The 18,819-nt window shown below is 40.9% G+C and overlaps 1 protein-coding gene across 1 annotated transcript; it reads right to left on the bottom strand.

Moving 5' to 3' along the window:
• Positions 1-5,704: 5,704 nt before the first annotated feature.
• Positions 5,705-18,245, bottom strand: LOC138901820 (uncharacterized). Its single transcript, XM_070189615.1, has 2 exons — positions 17,843-18,245; positions 5,705-5,883 (listed from the first exon to the last, which is right to left on the bottom strand). Exons 1-2 carry the CDS (start codon positions 18,243-18,245, stop codon positions 5,705-5,707), a joined length of 582 nt encoding a protein of 193 aa, XP_070045716.1.
• Between the last annotated feature and the right edge of the window lie 574 nt (positions 18,246-18,819).

Genomic DNA, 18,819 nt, shown 5'->3' with positions numbered 1-18,819 from the left:
GATCAACTTGGAGGAAGGTACCAAACCATATATTGAACATCAAAGGAGACTCAATGAGGCTATGCAAGAAGTTGTCAAAAAAGAGATTATCAAGTGGTTGGATGCGAGAGCTGTCTACCCCATTTCCGATAGTTCGTGGACTTCCCCGTTTCAATGTGTCCCAAATAAGGGAGCATAGCGGTGGTCACCAATGAGAAGAATGGGTTAATTCCTACAAGAACGGTGACCGGTTAGAGAGTGTGTATGGACTATCTCAAGCTCAACAAAGTCATAAGGAAGGATCAGTTTCCACTTCCCTTCCTAGACCAAATGCTTGATAGGTTGGCCGGACGTGCTTTCTATTGCTTTATTTATGGGTATTCGGGCTATGACCAAATATTTATTTCTTCGGAGGATCAAGAGAAAACAACCTTTACATGTCCCTATGGTACTTTCGCCTTCAAGCGGATGCCATTTGGTTTGTGTAATGCACCGGAGACTTTTCAAAGGTGTATGATGGATATCTTCACAGATATGGTGGAGGAATACCTTGAAGTTTTCATGGATGACTTCTCAGTAGTACTTTCAATGATTGTCTTGCGAATTTAGATAAAGTGTTGGCAAGATGTGAAGAAATAAATTTGGTGCTCAATTGGGAGAAATGGCATTTTATGGTCGAGGAAGGCATTGTCCTTGGACACAAAATCTCAAATAATGGAATTGAAGTTGACAAGGCAAAGATTAAGGTGATTTCTAAACTTCTACCTCCAACTTCGGTGAAGGGTTTGCGGAGTTTCTTAGGCCACACGGTATTTTACTGGAGTTTCATCAAAGATTTCTCTAAGATGGTGAACCCGTTGTGCAAACTTCTTAAGAAGGATGCTAAGTTCAACTTCGATGATGATTGCATGAGAGATTTTGAATTGTTAAAGTTCAAGTTCATAACTACTCCCATCATCACCGCTCCAAATTGGAGTGTCCCTTTTGAACTCATGTGTGATGCAAGTAACGTAGCGGTTTGGGTTATTTTGGGGCAACACATCAACAAGATTTTTCACCCAGTCTACTATGCTAGTAATTCCATGAATAGTACCCAAGTCAACTACACCGTTACAGAGAAAGAAATCCTTTCCATTGTGTTTGCAATTGAGAAGTTCCATCCGAACTTGATGGGTGCGAAAGTTATTGTCCACATGGATCATGCGGCACTTTGCTATCTTACGAGAAAGAAAGATTCCAAAGCTCGGTTGATGAGATGGGTGCTTTTGTTGCAAGAGTTTGATATTTACATCCAAGTTAGAAAAGGGAGTGAAAGTCAAGTGGCGGACCACTTATCTCGTTTGGAGGAGGAGGGGAGGCCGCATGATGGCCTTGAAATTAATGAGTCCTTCCTCAATGAGAAACTCTTTGCCATTTCAATGAAGGAGGTGCCACGGTTCGCAGATATAGCAAATTTCCTTGTGTGTGGTATCATCCTGGATGAGTTCTCTTCAAACCAAAGGAGGAAGATCAAATGGGATTGTCAATATTATTATTGGGATGAACCATACCTTTTCCACATTTGTACGGATCGGGTGATTAGAAGATATGTACCGGATGAAAAGCAATGTGAAATTCTTGGGCTTGTCATTCTTCGCCATATTGTGGTCATCATGGTGGAGCAAGAACGAAGGCCAAAGTGCTAAGTTTCGGTTTATATTGGCCCACTCTTTACAAGGATGCAAGTGATTTAGTAAACGATGTGATGAATGTCAAAGGGCCGGTGGAATATCAAAGAAAAATGAAATGCCCCTTACCACCATTTTGGAGATTGAAATTTCGATGTGTGGGGTATTGACTTCATGGGTCCTTTTGTGAGTTCTTATGGAAATACCTACATCTTGGTCACAGTTGATTATATGTCTAAATGGGTTGAGGCCGTTGCTCTACCTAACAATGAGGCGAGAAGTGTGGTGGCATTCTTGAAGAAGAATATTTTCACAAGGTTTGGTACTCAGCGGGCTATTATAACCGATAGGGGGGTCACGTTTTTGCAACAAGGCTTTCGACACTTTACATAGCAAGTATGGTATTACTTAAAGAGTCAAGACTCCCTATCATCCACATGCTAGCGGTCAAGTGGAAGTCTCCAACCGGGAGATAAAGAGTATTTTGTCCAAAACAGTGAATGCTAACCAGACAGATTGGTCAAAGAAGCTTCATGATGCATTATGGGCTTATCGGATGGCTTACAAAACACCTATCGGTTGGTGTTCGACAAAGCTTGTCATTTTCCGGTGGAAGTAGAGCACAAGTCCATGTGGGCTCTAAAGAGATTGAATCTTGATTGGGATGTAGCCGCTAACTTGAGGGTTGCACATTTGAATATATTGGATGAGTTCCGGTACCATGCTTATGCAAGTTCGTCCTTATACAAAGAAAAGATGAAATATCTTCATGACAAATACATTTGGAACAAAGAGTTCAAGGTAGGCGATCTTGTGTTGTTATTTAACTCAAGGTTGAGAATGTTTACCGGGAAGTTAAAGACTAAATAGAGTGCTCATTTTGAAATTTGTGAGTGTGACAGCTTTTGGTGCATTGGACTTACAAAAATAATGAGGTATTCCGAGTCAATGGTCACCGAGTGAAGCACTATTTGGGAAAAGTTGGAGATGACCACGTCGTGGCGGTCATTCATTTCAATTGATGGTATACTGCCTCGTGCCACGACGCTAAATCAGGCACTTCTTGGGAGGCAACCCATGTTTCTTTTTCTTTTCTTTTCTTTTTTTGTAGTTATGTGTTATTTTTGTGCTAACTTGATTTGAAGTGTGCTACATGGATGAGTGTGCCTTACAGGAATGGTGGACAGAAATATGGCTAAGTGTTATAAGATTTGCGGACCACAGTTGAATTGTGTCGACCACATATTTACAGTTGTTGTAGCAAAAGTGGTCTGCGGCTGCACAATTATCTTGCGGACTGCACAAGTGGAAGGTGGAATATACCAACTCTCTAAAGTTGGTCTGTCAGAAAAAGAGTCAATCTGCGGCCGCAACAAGGAATCTGTGGCCTCACACACAATTCTGCGAACCGCAAAAAGTCGATTTAAGCTCCCTAGGTAACAGAGTGCGGACCACAACTCAAATTGTGCAGCCACACTCGCACCTCTATCCTTAAGAACATCGACACTATAAATAGAGAGCTAGGGCTATTGTTACATTTTCCCCTCTCTTAGCACAAAACATGCACTATATTGAAATCTCTTAGTAAATCATCTGCCCACACGCCCAACAATTGTGATCACTCATCCCTTGCACTCATTCACATCTGGTATGCTTAAATTTCTTGTTTGAATTTTTCATTTTTTAGTTTAAATTGTTGTTTTTTTAAAAAAGTATTTTTAGGCCATTTGTCACTAGAAATCAAATGTACAACCATGTGGGGTAAATCTGTAGTGGGTTAACTAATACTTGCTTATTGGGGACTGAGTCAATGTATTTTCATGCTTTTATGTTTTTGTTATGTCAAAATTCATAAAAGAATTGCAAAACCTAGTTAATCATACTGGACTGTTCGTATCCTTTGAATTCTATGGCCGTAAGAAAATTGTGCAGTCCGTAGAAGTTGATCTAGGGCAACACTAGTGAGAAAGAATATGCGGCCGCAAGAAAATTGTGTGGACCGCAGAATTCCCATTGCTGCCGCAAAACAATTATTGTATTGTCATCAGAGAGTTCACAAATTTGTGACTCAAATGTGCGACTGCAAGAAAATTATGCGGGCCGTAGAAAACATATTGCAGCCGCACATCATCCAGTCAGAGAGTTGGCACATTTTGAATCTCTGAGTTGCGGCCGCAAGTGAAATTGTGCGGACCGCACTTCATTTCTGCTACCGCAATGCTAAATTGTACGATCCACAAGGCTTCATCTATGGCCGCAATAAAATTATGCGGACTGCAGATCCTTACCCTTCAAGCACACTGTGTCTGTGACCCTCACTGTGTTTTATGGTGTTTTCTTGTATATCCCCTATGTTTGATTGAACATTGAATTACAACTAACAACTGCGTCTATTTCATACAGATAATGGTTCGATATAGAGGCAGAGGTGATACTTCTAAAGAGAAGGGTGAACCTTCTCGGGGATGAGGCAAGAGAGCATTACCTAGTGCCCAACAACAGGAAATCAGAAAAAAGATAACAACCGAGAGAGGGAGAGGTTCATATCTCTCCGAGACGAGTTCATACGCCCGTCTAAGTGACGTATCAGAGGACAACTCAGCCTCTGTTCAGGAACCACCAGTAGTACAGTCCATGCCATCAGGGAGATTTCAACTGAGGGACGAGCCATCCTCATCCCACAACACTTCCGAGGGTTTAGAAAGTGATATTCATGATTTTGAGCCATCCACTACACTTATCCCTCAGCGACGAAATACATAAGTTCAGGACATCCCCGATGATGGTAGAGAGGGAGATGTCACAACTGTTAGGATTGAAAGAAAAATAAGAAAGAGGTTTGGGAGGACCAATTCGCCAGCCTAACAACTTTTACTAGTTTCTGCACATTGTGGCCGGTGAGGTCGCTAACACTTGAGCGACAGTTCTTATTGATAGATCTAGAGAGATACAACCTGGCCATGCTGAGGTAGTTTAGGGAGAACAAGGGGTGGAAGTTGTTTACCTAGAGTGTGGTGGATGCTAAGGAATACCATGTCTAGGAATTTTATGCCACTGTGGCTCAAATCAAAAAGGGGAAAAAGGTGACAAAAGTGAGAAACCTCAAAGTGTGATTTGACCAGCACACACTAAACACATACCTGGACTTTGATGATGTCGAGCCAAAAAGAATACCTGGAAAAGTGTGCACTTGAAGATGCAGTTTGTCCTTGGTTAGCGGAAATTCTAGCTGCACTAGGACCACCACCACCATGGATCACCGCTGGAGCTCCTATCCACCGGAGCACACTGAGCTTCGAAGTAAAAGGGTGGTAATCATTTATTTGCAGCAGACTGGACCCGAGTCAAAATGAGACTCACTTGACGATTCCTCGGGAAGTCTTAGTTGCCTCCATTATGGCCGGTTACCCTATCAATATGGGTGCCTTGATGTCGGCCAACATCTCTGTGATTGCCCGACATAATGAGTCTTCCTACCCGTACCCCAACACCATTATAGAGTATCTTATGGATGAGAGAGTGGAACTAAGGGATTTTTATACAAAGGTGAGGCCAAAGAAGCCTTTATCATGGTAGTCACTTATAAATGTGAACAACCCAAAGAGAAAAAGTCTGTCGTCTACCACCACAGGCCAGTCTTATGAGCCAGTTGTGGTAGTTGTGGAGGCAGTTGATGTTCCATCCAATTTGGCCGAACCTTCCTCTAGTGCCGCAACTATGCCTCCATCATCATCCACATCCCCTTTTACAGCTATTGCCATAGTTACCACTTCGGTTTTGAAGCCGGTGCCCATGCCTACTGCTCCACTTTCTGCGCTGAGAGTCTCCCAGACATTGGCGAGCCTCAACAACTGGATGCAGATAGCAACTCCAAAGCTATCTGACTTATCCAGTGTTGTTGCAGCACAGTCTACTGTTCATGCACCTCCGTTTCCCCCGACAGTTGAGGAGACATTGAAGAAGATCCTAGAGAACCATAACACCATCATGACTACCTTGGTACAACACGGGTCTATGATCGAAGAGCTTGGAAAAGAAGTAAAGAAGATGAGAAAGTACTAGGCCAGTAAGAATTCAGTGGACAAGCTCCAGAGGTAGGTGACCAAGCTTGCTGCAGCCGTAGATATCCCTTTTGACATGTTGATCGACCCACACCCTTCAGTCCCAGCTCCTGTAGCACCATCAGAACCAGTGGCACCATCTAGCCAGTCTGAGGAGCCAGACTTTGCTGTCGACACTGCCGAGGCAGTGCGTCAGATGTTCACCAACCAGTCACTCCCAGAGTTGAGGATGATGAGATCCAGTTGGATGAGACTAAGCGCGATGACATTGCTGTGGACACAGAGATGTCCAAGGAGCCATAATGAGTTTTTCTTCACTCTTTCCCCTCTTTTATTCTTATTTTGTTAAGCATTTGGGGACAATGCTTATTTTTATTCGGGTGTGTGGGGGGGGGAGGAGTTTATTTGATCTTGTTTGGTACATTCTGAGATAATTGGTGTGTAATAACTTGATATTATTTTCTTTCTCTTTCGTATTCTGTATATATTCTCTCTTTTTCTCTCATTATGTATAGTCAGTAGTTTTTGTATATTAGCTTCTTCATTTTTGTTTCTTTGTGAGTTCTTAGTTTGAGTTAGTAGCTTCTTTGTTTGATTTAGTAGCCTCTTTATATGTTCTAGCAGATAATAGGCCTTTGGCTTTCTTAATGCCATTGTTCTTTCCAAAGGTAGTTATTGTGCGAGCCGAGTGACTCGTCACAACGATGGATGGCGTGACAACCTTCTTAAGGAAATGAGACTGTTTTTGGTATTTAGGTAATAATAGTAGTAGTAATGAATATAGAGACCTAATTAAGTCATACTCAAAGAGTCAAGCATGCTTCAATTGGTACCAACACACTTAACTGTGTGCTTATGGTTAGAAACAAGTTTTTGAAAGAAATAGCTCTAGTCAGTGACTTTGTGACTCTTGTGTTGATTCTGGCAATCATCGAGTGGTTTAATTGAACCATAGTGATTTTCAATCTTGAATGTGGACGTTGTGGGCCCTCGACTCGATCCTATTTAACAATCCAGTTGCGTGAGGGGTGAGACGCTTTGTTTCTAGTCCAAGTACCCGTGCGAAAGGTCTAGAACTTGCCCCAAATGTGTTTTAAGGCGAAATCCTAAGTTTTGCTTGGCTTGAAAAGTGATTGACGACTTTCCTTGGCCCGTTTGAGTTTTTTATTGCCTACAAATGTTGTGATCCCTAGTCAACTCCTTTGAGCGTCGAACCTTTCTCATTTGACAACCATGTTACAAGCCTTTACCCGTTTTGTCGCGACCCTCTTTTGGCATCCAAGCTTTCCTTAACACTCTTTTGAAACAAATGGATAAAAACGTAAGTTTGGGGGAGAGAAGAGGAACTTGAGAAAGGTATCAAGGCACAAAAGGAGAAAAGAAATGATGAGAAGGAAAGGCAAGAATAGAAAAGAGCAAAAAGAAAAATATAAAATAGTGAATAAGTGGAAGAGTTGAACGGATTCAAAGAGAGGTAATGATCCCAAACATGAAGAAATTAAAGAGGGAGAAAATGAATGTAAAGATCAAGAAAGAGTGATATTAAGTCTCTCTAGTTCCTCCAAGAAAAGAAAGTGCCTCAAAGAATTGGCAAAGTGTGAGTTGCAAAATGAAAAATGGAATGCTTAAGGAAAAGTGTAACCACTCTCCCATATTGTATCCAACCCTAATCCAAAGCCTTCATTACATCCCGAAAGAAGTCCTATTTGATTTTAATCCGAGTGCGCTTATATTAGTGTCGATCTACATGAGGGGAAAGCCTATGGTACTTGAAGCCGTACTTGCGACATTCTCTTGAGAGAGATGAGTGAACCTTTTATAAATCTTTGGAGTGAGTGCCAAAATTCTTAAGTGAGCCAGGAAAATGGAAAGAAGAGGAGGAAGAGTTTAGAGTCAACCATGACCTACATGTTAGAGCAAGATTCCTTGATAAGTAAAGTCAACTCTTGATGCTCAAATGTCACATTAAAGCTATATGTGCATGAATGTTTAACTTGTCGCCTTGTTGATAATACATGAGTAATGTGGGTAATTGGTGGTCCCAACTGATGTGTGGATGGCTCACCTTCCATTCGCTGAAATGACCCATAACTTTTGGAGGTGGGAACTAATTTACTTGCTTGAGGACAAGCAAAGACTTAGTTTGGAGAAGTTGATAAGTGGGGATTTTGACTACTTATTAGTGCCTTTTAGCTTTTGTTTTAGTCTAAAAGTATTGAATTGTGTTCCTGAAACTAATAAAATTGTGCAATATTGCAGGAATACTGGAAGTTGGACTCCCGAGATGAAATCCGACTAAAAAAGGAGCAGTCCAAGCACAAGGCAATAAAGGGCACAAAAGTATAGAATGTGCGCTCCATAAAAAAAATTGCGGACCGTAGAATTCCATCTGCGGCCGCAAACAAAGAAGGAAAAATTAGCAGACATTTGTGCAAATTGTGGACCTCACATGAATTGTGCGGCCGCAAAGTTGGGCTAAGGGTCGAAGATAATAGAGTATGCAAAAAGACCAAGTCCAGAGCCTTGATGAATTGCTGACCACACAAGATTTGTGTGGTCGCAGAAGATTGCCTTGTAGCCGAAATCCTAATATTGCGGACCGCAGAAAAATGCCTTGCGGACGCAGTTCTAAATCTTTGGACCGCAGAAAAGTTTCCTTACGGCCGCAGATCAGAAATGTGCGGCCGCAGAACTCCAACTCCAGCCAGATGAAGAAATCTGCGGACCGCACATGGAATTGTGCGGCCGTAGAACCTCGCGAGGGGTATTTTTATTAGAGATTTTCAGCCATATATAAATAAACGAGTTTCACAAAATTAGGTTAAGTTTGAACCTCTTAAGTCACTGTAGCAATTTTTCTTCGCTATTTTAGGAAGTTTGACTTTGTTTTGGTGTATTTACAATGGATTAAATCATTTTAAGCTTTCATTATGAGTTTAATTAGTCTTTCTTATCTATTTTCTTCAAACCCAAGTATGAGTAGCTAGATTTCTACTAGGGTTGTGACCCAACCCTAGTGTGTAAATATTATTGGTATCTAATTTAGTGCTTGTTTATGATTGGATATTTATTATTTAGTTTACTTCATGCTTTAATTGTGGAATTAATGGTTACAAACATTAGTTCATGCCTATTTGACTTAGTATCTACTTGAGAAAGAGAGGCTTAGTCTAGGATAACTTAGCTAACAAAGAGTTGGGTCAATTGAGAGATTGATTAACCCAATTAAAGGGTTCAACCTAGAAATTATAATAACCCAATTTGAGCTTTATCAACTGTTTTGAGTTATACCCATTTGGTCTTGAGAAATCAATATTAGGCAAAACCACTCTCTGACTGAGAGGTATTAAGTGGGTAATTTAGAGTTGATAGCTATAATACACCCCAATCAACAAAACAAGCATTAAAGTGTTTATCCCATTAGGCAAACACCTAGGTAATGGTCATCGCCCTAGGCTTTTATCCATTTGGAAAAACCTTAAAAACAATTTTCTCTATTCTTCTTTCCTTATTTTGCAATCAATAGAGTAAAATTAGAAATAGAAAATAAATCTGTGTGGAAGTGCAATCTAGATAATTCAATCACTCACAGTGAAATATATACCCCTAACCCTTATCTTAGCTCTCTGTGGATTCGACCCCGACTCTTAGTTGGGTTTCTATTATTGTAAACGACAGTTTCATATCTCTTTTGAGGTGTGTTTTGGACGTGACCAATTTTCGGCGACATTTCCGGGGAGTTAAAGACGGTGTTATCTATATATTTGAGTTTGTTTTGGAAGTATCTTCTTTTCCTTCGGTGTTACTAACTTGTTTGTGAAATCGTAGGTACAACCATGGCAAACAATGAGCTCGGCAACTAGGCAAACGCTACGAACCCATCTCAAGGGTAAGAAACAAAACCCGCGGAATATATTTAAGGAATCGTACCCAACATCTGACCGTTGCGGCGTGTAACCCGATCTAAACATCATACCGTGGTGACATGCCATCCGATCCACACGTAACAATAAATAAGGAAATACCCATTGAGCCAAAATGCTCATACCCACGAAATGACCGAATATCGACCACAAGAACGCCATGTGAATAAACACAACCATGGGGAGATGAATAGTATCATGCGCTACAAAATCCAAGCACGACTAAGGTACAATAAACGACCTTCATCTCGGGAGCCATCTCGCTCATATAACACCACAAGCTACACAGGATCATAACTAAGTTATCTCACAACCCACATGGCATAAAAATGTAGCACCTGATTTACCAGAATCTCCATATCTGATTTCAATTTCTGCCCCTTAAATGACCGACATACCACACTTATAACATCATCCCGTGGGAGATACCCCAACGACCTTCTGCACCAGGTAGCAAAGTGTGCACATCCATGGCCACCAACCATACTATTTCTGTAATGCCAATCAAGAATCCACAATCAACACGCAATCCCTCTTTCGCAAGACACCCTTATCAGGCGACACTAAAATAGTGCCAGCAAATGCTGGACATCTAAAATGTCTCCCCAGATCTTCCGAGCTTGTGACGTTCTTGTTAAAAATGGATCGCAACCTTGATCCTTAAATTCCAATTCCATACCGCTCCCTGCTCCTATCATGCTGCTACGCGAGAGTACAAGAAATTCATTAAAACTCCTGAACCACCAGTATAATAAACACTTCATCGGCTAGAGGCCTTTCACTTAACTCACTTCAGGAGTAAATTCGCAACATGCAACCAACTCCCCATAGACTACAGAAAATACAAACCTCAAATCATGTTCTAAACTACCATAACTTCTTCGGGACCCATTTATTCGTAACCCAAACTATCAGAATTGAATACCTCCAAATCGATCAAATCACAGAGACTGCCAAGCCCATAAGTATAGCCACGAAACACCTGTGTAGCATTATCATACTTAGGGGAACCGGCCATCTCCATAACCATGTTGATTCAAACCACTACTAGCTTACTCAACTTCTTATGATTTACTCTTAACTTGCTTTCGAAGTAATACCTCCCCTCAAACTCATGACAGACCTTAATCAACACTGATCCCGAGTTACCCAAATCACGAGAACACGTCATCTCAATACCCATAAGCCATTTTGCACCCTCCTTATGTACTCAATAGTATCTCCAACAGATACACTTGCACATATTAGATCTTCTGTGAATCCGAAGTTGTTTCTCCCATTTCTCTAACACTGCACCATAGAACCAATGCTTCTACTTATACTCAAAAATACCTTTTTTCTTCTAAAAACTTAATCATAGACTTTAACTTTAAAAAAATAACTTTTGAAAAAAAAAATATTTTTGGCTAAAAAACACACAACCAAACAGACTATAAGATGGAGAAGAAAATTGAGGGGTTTGGCATCCCCAATCTCCTCGAGCCAGACCCCAATGAGTGGAATAAGTGGTTACAGAATATATAAGTTAAAACAACATCTAGGACAAATTATGAGACGAGACAAAGCAAAGAACACATAGTGATATTGAACAAGGAGAGATTAAACATTAGTCACCACTGAGTCAAGTATGAAACAGTCACAAACTATTGTTGCAGCTTGACAGTCACGCCGGAGGAGAAGGAGGAGGAGGATGAATAAAATAACGTATTTCCCATGTAAGAGGTTGTAGAGGTATCTCGCGAACAAGTTGTTTGTAGTCACCAGAATTATTCTAGATATAGACAAATTTATGATTTGAACTGTCACGATCCAAAATTTCCACCTTTAGGATCGTGATGACGCCTAACATATCACTTTCTAGGCAAGCCAACGTTAGAATAATATTTACCATTTTTAAACAAATTAAATTAAACAGAAATTCACTACTGAAATAAAGTGCGGAAGACCATAACAAACGAACCATCCAAATACATCCCCGAATCTGGTGTCACAAGTGCACGAGCTTCTAGAATAATACAAACAAGGGTCTGAATAAAATAAAGTTGTCTGAAAGAAAGCACACATCTAAAATAAAGTAGAAGTGGACTTCAGAACTGCGAACGTCGTGCAACTATACCTCAAATCTCCACCGGTAGCTGAATTCGAGCACAATCTACAGTACGCCGTTGGGACCAACTCCGAAATCTGCACAAGAAGTGCAGAGTGTAGTATGAGCACAACCGACCCCATGTACTCTGTAAGTGTCGAGCTTAACCACAACGAAGTAGTGACGAGTCTAAGGGAGGCCACTTACATTAACATGTACATAATAATAATAATAATAATAATAATAATAATAATAACAGGAATAGAGGTAAGACACGTAAATCATATCAATAATTGAAATTATTTCAGCAGTCACAATCAATTACTTCTTTTTTCATTTCCGTTGCTGCGTGCAATCCGTTCCAACAATATAATTCTTCAATAAATTTCCGTTGTGGCGTGCAATCCACTCCAACAATATAAACTTAAAATATAACCCGTTGCGGCGTGTAACCCGATCCCCCAATATATTCATTTTCATTTCCGTTGCAGCGTGCAACTCGCTCCAACAATATAAACTTAAAATATAATCCGTTGCGGCGTGCAACCCGATCCCACAATATATTCATTTTTATTTCCGTTGCGGCGTGCAACCCGATCTCTCACTATATTCATTTTCATTTCCATTGTGGCGTGCAACCCGCTCCAACAATATAATTTAACAACTCTGAAATATAATAAAAAAAATACTCCAATAAATACCACATTCAGTAAGAAATTATTAGGCAACAATGCACACAATTTTTATAAATAATTTAGGAACAAGTAATGACAAGTAGCAATTAATTGTGGAAATCAGGGAGAAAATAGGTAATTTAATTTCTAATAAACTAAATGTCAAGTAGCAATTAAGTCACATAAGTCAAATAAACACGTAACAATTATAATATGGATTCAAGGCATAATATTGGGCAAAGAATATGAGAAAAACGATAAATATAATAATTCATTCATGTCTTAAAATAATTTATGATTTCAAATAATTATGCAAACAATTAAATTGACGACGTATAGGCACTCGTCACCTCGCTTATACGTCATTACACATGAAATTCACTTAACAAATAATTTAAGGGTTTTATTCCATCAAGTTAAGGTTAACCACGATACTTACCTCGTTTTGCAACCGAATTCAAGAATCCAATAAACCTTTGCCTCGAGAATTCGTGTCTGAAATCCTCAAATCTAGTCATAAACAATTCAATATACTCAATACAAATCGTAGGAATTAATTCCATATGAATTTACTAATTTTCGGATTAAAATTCGAAATTCATTTTAAAATTCGACAGTGGAACTCACATCTCGAATCCCTGAAAAACTCACAAAAACCGAACACTCGTTCCGATACGAGTTCAACCATACAAAAATTATCGAATTCCGACATAGAATTGGCTTTCAAATCTTCATTTTATATTTTTGGAAGATTTTATAAAAATTCCAATTTCTTCCATCTAAATCTGGAATAAATGATGAATATAGACATGGATTTATGAAATATAATCACTATAGGATAAAAAACACTTACCCAGTTCGAAATCGTGAAAACCCCCTTTGAAATTGCCCCTAAACCAAGTTCTAATGGAGGGTTTGTGAAAAATGTTAAAAATCTCGTTTTTGGTCTGTTTTAATCACTGGGCGTTAGGCCTTCCTCGCGTTCGCGAAGGGCCTGTCGCGTATGCGATGTAGCGGCTCAAATATCCTATGCGTTCGCGAGAGACCCTTCGCTTTGGCGAAGGCTTACACCCACCTGCCTACGCGTTTGCAAGATTTGTGTCGCGTTCGCGAAGAGCATTGATCGGTTTCCCCTCCCCCATGTCAACAAAGCTACGCGTTCGCGATACACTGTCCGCGTTCGCGAAGGGCAGCCCCCCTCTACTTCGCGTTCACGTAGGGTAAAATCCCACCCAGCCCCTTCACTCTTCGCGAGTGTGCCTTTGCGAAAGCGAAGAAGGAAACCAGATGACAGCTGAAGTTCAGTAAAAACCAGATTTTCTATGTTCCAAACCACCCGTGGCCTATCCAAAATTCACCCGAGCCCTCGGTGCTCCAAACCAAACATGCACACAAGTCCAAAAATATCATATGAACTTGCTCGCGCAATCAAAACACCAAAATAAGGCCTAGAACTTCTATTTTAACATTCAGACTTCCGAATCCCGTCAAACCAGCTTCGTTTCTCACCAAATTTGGCAGAGAAGTCATAAATATAGCAATGGAGCTAAACCGTGTTCCGGAACCAAAATACGGATCCGATATCAACAAAGTCAAACATTAGTCAAATCTCTTAAATCATTAGACCATTAAACTTCAAAATTTCGGCATCAAGCGATAACTCAAGCTAGGGACCTCCGAATCCGATTCCGGTCATACGCCCAAGTCCCAAAACACGATATTGTCAAAATACTGATCCGGGTCCGTTTTCTCAAAATGTTGACCAAAGTCAATTCAATTGAGTTTTAAAGATCTATTTCATATTTTAATCAATTATTTCACATAAAAACTTTTCGAAAAATTATACGGATTGCGCTCGCAAGTCGAGAAATGATGAATAGTGCTATTAAATTTATTAAGTTTAAAGATGACTTATCGGGTCATCACATTCTCCACCTCAAATTATAACATATCTCAAATTGCACATCAAGTGCCCAAATATTACAACTTGCCACAGAAATCAACAATATATTATTTTCCACAATAAGGAGTTCATGGCTCGACCATAATGTGCACAAAACCCAAAAATAATCAATAGAGATAGAAATTACTCAACATAAAGCAAAGTCTTCATTAAATTCAAATTTTTAATAATTATATAAACACCTCTTCTTAAGCTCATTTAATTAATTATTTGCAGAGGAAAAATCCATAATGAAATTAAATTTTAATAGTTATCCAATTTACCACGCAATATGCTCAAGACTTTAACTCAATAAAATTTACACATATAAGCCCGAGTACGTACTCGTCACCTCGCGTACATGGCTTTTCACATTTCACAAATGGAACATAAGACTCAATGCCTAAGGGGTAATTCCCCCACTCGAGGTTAAGCAAGACACTTACCTTTTTGAAGTTATGCCGATATTCCAAAATCACCTTGTTGCTTGAATTGACCTCCGGACCGCTCAAATCTATCCAAATTAATTGCATAACTTCATTAAAATTCTCGAAAACAATTCCGGATAATAACATGTCGACTTAAAATTTTATTCCAAAAAGTCAACAAAAGTCAACGCGGGGCTCGCCTCTCGGAATACTAATTAAATGATGAAATCAGTAATATATTTATCTATATTAACCAAATCTGAGTTAGAATCACTTACCCCGATGAATTTCTTCCAAAACCCACGAAAAGTCGCCACAAACCAAGCTCCCTAGGTCCAAAATATGAAATAATGTCCTAAACCCCATTTATATAGTACACCCTTTGGAATCCACTTTGCGGTCCGCAAAATTCCAAGCGCGGCCGCGCCCCAGGTTCCGCGGTCGCAAAAATTTGGTACGGTCTGCAAAATTCTTGGGGCTGCAGTGCCAGGATTTAGTATTTTGGCCATAATTTTCTCTACAAATGTACAAATAATGAGCTCTTTACCTTTATGAAAACTAGACACGAAGGCCTACAACTTTAGTTTTTGAAGCATCTCAAAATTCCTTGTGAATCAAAAGATATAGGCTTCTGAAGTTTGACTAGCGGATCTGCAGAACTTCCTCGAGCCCGGCCGCGAACAGAATTGCACAGTCCGCGAATATTTGAGCGCGGCCGCCAAATTCTAAAGCTGACCGCGTCCCTCCTTCGCCTCAGTGCCCAAAAATGCGCGGTCCGCATCCCTCCTTCACCTCAGCGCCCAAAAATGTACGTCCCCGAAAGTGCCAGAACAATATTAGAGTGTCGAAATGCCCGGACTCGCTCAAAACTCATCCCGAAACTCATCTGCAACCTCCCGGATACAAATCATATATGAATTTCAATCATAACACACACTACGAACCTGCTCGCGCACTCAAAACAGTGAAAAGAGGCCGTCTTGACCCGATATTGACCATGGCCAAACTCCCAAATTTCTTAACTTTACAAATCTCTCAACTTCTATGTTTTGCGCCAAAACATATTAAATCAATCCGGAATGACTTCAAATTTTGCACATAAGTCATAAATGATTTAATGGAGCTATTCCCATTTCCGGAATCAAAATCCAGCCTCGTTATCAAAAATTCACCCTTCAGTCAAACTTTTCCAAAATCTTATATTTTCCAACTTTCGCCAAAATGTGTCGAATTGTCCTACGGACTTCCAAATCAACATCCGAACATACGCCTAAGTCTGAAATCATCATACGAAGCTATTACCATCCTCTAAATTCTATTTCGGGGTTGTTTGCTCAAAAGTAATCTTTCCGGTCAACTCTTTCTATTTAAGCTTCTAAATAAGAATTGTTCTTTTAATTAAATTCCAAATCTTCTGAAAATCAAACTTGACCACACTCGCGGGTCATAATACTTATTACGAAGTTGCTCAAGACCGTAAGTCACTGAACGAGGCGTTAATTCTTAAAATGATAAGTCAGGTCTTTACATCTATAAATGTTGTTGGGGGCATTTGTTAACCCAAATGACATCACTAGGAATTCGTAATGCCTATATCGAGTCTGAAAAGTTGTCTTATGGATATCAGATGCCCTAATCTTCAACTAATGGTAACCATACCTCAAGTCAATCATTGAAAACACCTTGGCACCTTGAAGCTGATCGAATAAGTCATCAATTCTTGGTAGTGGATACTTGTTCTTGATAGTGATCTTGTTCAATTGTCGATAATCTATGCACATTCTCATCGACACATCTTTCTTCTTTACGAACAACATGGGCGCACCCCAGGGCGAGACATTAGGTCTAATGAAGACCTTACCAAGCAATTCTTGTAATTTTTCTTTTAATTCCTTCAACTCTGGCGGGGCCATACGGTATGGTGGAACAGAAATGGGCTGGGTGCCCGAAGCCAAATCAATACAAAAGTCAATATCTCTATCGGGTGGCATCCTCGAAAAATCTATAGGAAATACATCTGGAAACTCACGAACAACTGGAACTGAATCCATAGAAGGAACATCCACACTAGAATCGCGAATATGAGCCAAATAAGCTAGACAGCCCTTCTCGACCATACGTCGAGCCTTCACATAAGAGATAACCCTACTGGTTGAATGGCCAAGAGTCCCTTTACATTTTATTCGAGGTAACCCCGGCATGGCTAAGGTCACCATTTTGGCGTGACAATCTAATATAGCATGATAAGGTGGCAGCCAATCCATACCTAAGATGACATCAAAATCTACCATGTCAAGAAGTAGAAGATCCACGCTAGTCTCAAGACTCCCTATAGTAACCACACACGAATGATAGGCATGATCCACCACAACAGTATCTCCCACCGGTGTAGATACACTCAGAGAATCACGAGGTATAACTAGATATGAAGAAAAATAGGAAGACACATAGGAGTAAGTAGATCCTGGATCAAATAAAATTGAAGCAACTCTATGGAAAACTGGAACAATACCTGTGATCATAGTGTCGGATGACTCAGCCTCAGGCCTAGCTAGAAATGCATAAAATCGGGGTTGTGCCCCACTACTCTAAACCGCGTCTCGGGGACGGCCTCTAACTGGATGGCATCCACCTCTAACGTCCTGACCTCCACCTCTAATGGCCTGACCTCCGCCTCTAGCTGCCTGACCCCCACCTCTAAATAGCTGAGCAGGCGATGAAGCAACCGGTGCTGGTATGATGGCACGAGAATCCTGTCGAGATCTGTTGCTCGACAACCTAGGGCAATACCTCCTGATGTGACCAATGTTCCCATACTCATAACACCCATCCTGCTACCGTGGCTCCTGAAGCTGACCCGAACGGGCCGGATAACCGCTGCAGTGACTCTGGAGTAGTGGTGCACTGATAGGAGTTGGATGTGCACCAAATGATGACTCTCTAGAGTAAGGCATAATACGATCATGACTCCTTAAAGCACCATGAGATGCATGAAGTGCTGAATGAAACGACCTGGGAGGATAACCCTTACCAAAATTACCCCTGCTTCCAGATGAGGCACCACTGAACCCACCGAACTAACGAGACCTCTTATCATATCCCTTCCCTATCTCCTGTGTAAGAACCATCTCGATCCTCCTAACAACATTAACAGCCGCCTGAAAGGAAATATCAATTCCGGTCTCTTTGGCCATCTGAAACTTGATGGGGTGAGTGAGTCCATCAATAAACCTCCCCACTCTCTCTCCCTCAGTAGGAAGTAAAATGAGAGCATGACAGGCTAGATCCACAAAACGGGTCTCGTACTGAGTAACAGTCAGACTGTCCTGTTGGAGACGTTCAAATTGCATGCGGTAATCCTCTCTCAATGTGATAGGGAGGAACTTATCTAGAAATAGCCGGGAGAACTGCTCCCAAGTCAGTGCAGGCGATCCAACTTGTCTGGTCAACATATAATCTCCCCACCACCTCTTTGCGGATCCCATCATCTAAAATACAGCAAAATCGACCCCATTGGTATCAACTATACCCATGTTCCGCAACACCTCATAGCAGCGGTCCAGATAATCCTGTGGGTTCTCAAAAGGTGTACCATTGAAGTGAACTGGAAAGAGTTTAGTAAACTTTTCCAACCTCAGTAAAGCCTCAGAAGACATGGCGAGCCTATCACCAGCCTGTACCGCAATAACAGACTGAACTACCCCAACTGGCGGGGCTGCTGGAGCCTGTTTCTGGGGAGCCATCTACTCCGGAGCGGGAGTGGTGGGAGTTTGTGCTCCTCCCCCAGCCTGTGAGATAGCTGGTACCACTGGAAATGTACCATTCTGGACCACGCCCTCCATAAGACTCACCAAACGGACTACAACGTCCTGAAGCATAAGAGTAGCTATGAATCCTTCCGGAACCTGAACTGGTCAAACAGGTACAGTCTGAACTGGAGCCTCCTCCTGAAGATCCACCTGAGGTTCTACTACAGGTGTTGCTGCTTGAGCTCTAGACTGAGCTCTACCCCTCCCTAGGCCTCTAGCGCAACCTAGGCCTCGACCTCTGCCCATGGTC

Source organism: Nicotiana tomentosiformis, chromosome 11, assembly GCF_000390325.3.
Source record: "Nicotiana tomentosiformis chromosome 11, ASM39032v3, whole genome shotgun sequence".
Classification (NCBI taxonomy): domain Eukaryota; kingdom Viridiplantae; phylum Streptophyta; class Magnoliopsida; order Solanales; family Solanaceae; genus Nicotiana; species Nicotiana tomentosiformis.
This window is presented reverse-complemented; position numbering and strand designations above follow the sequence as displayed.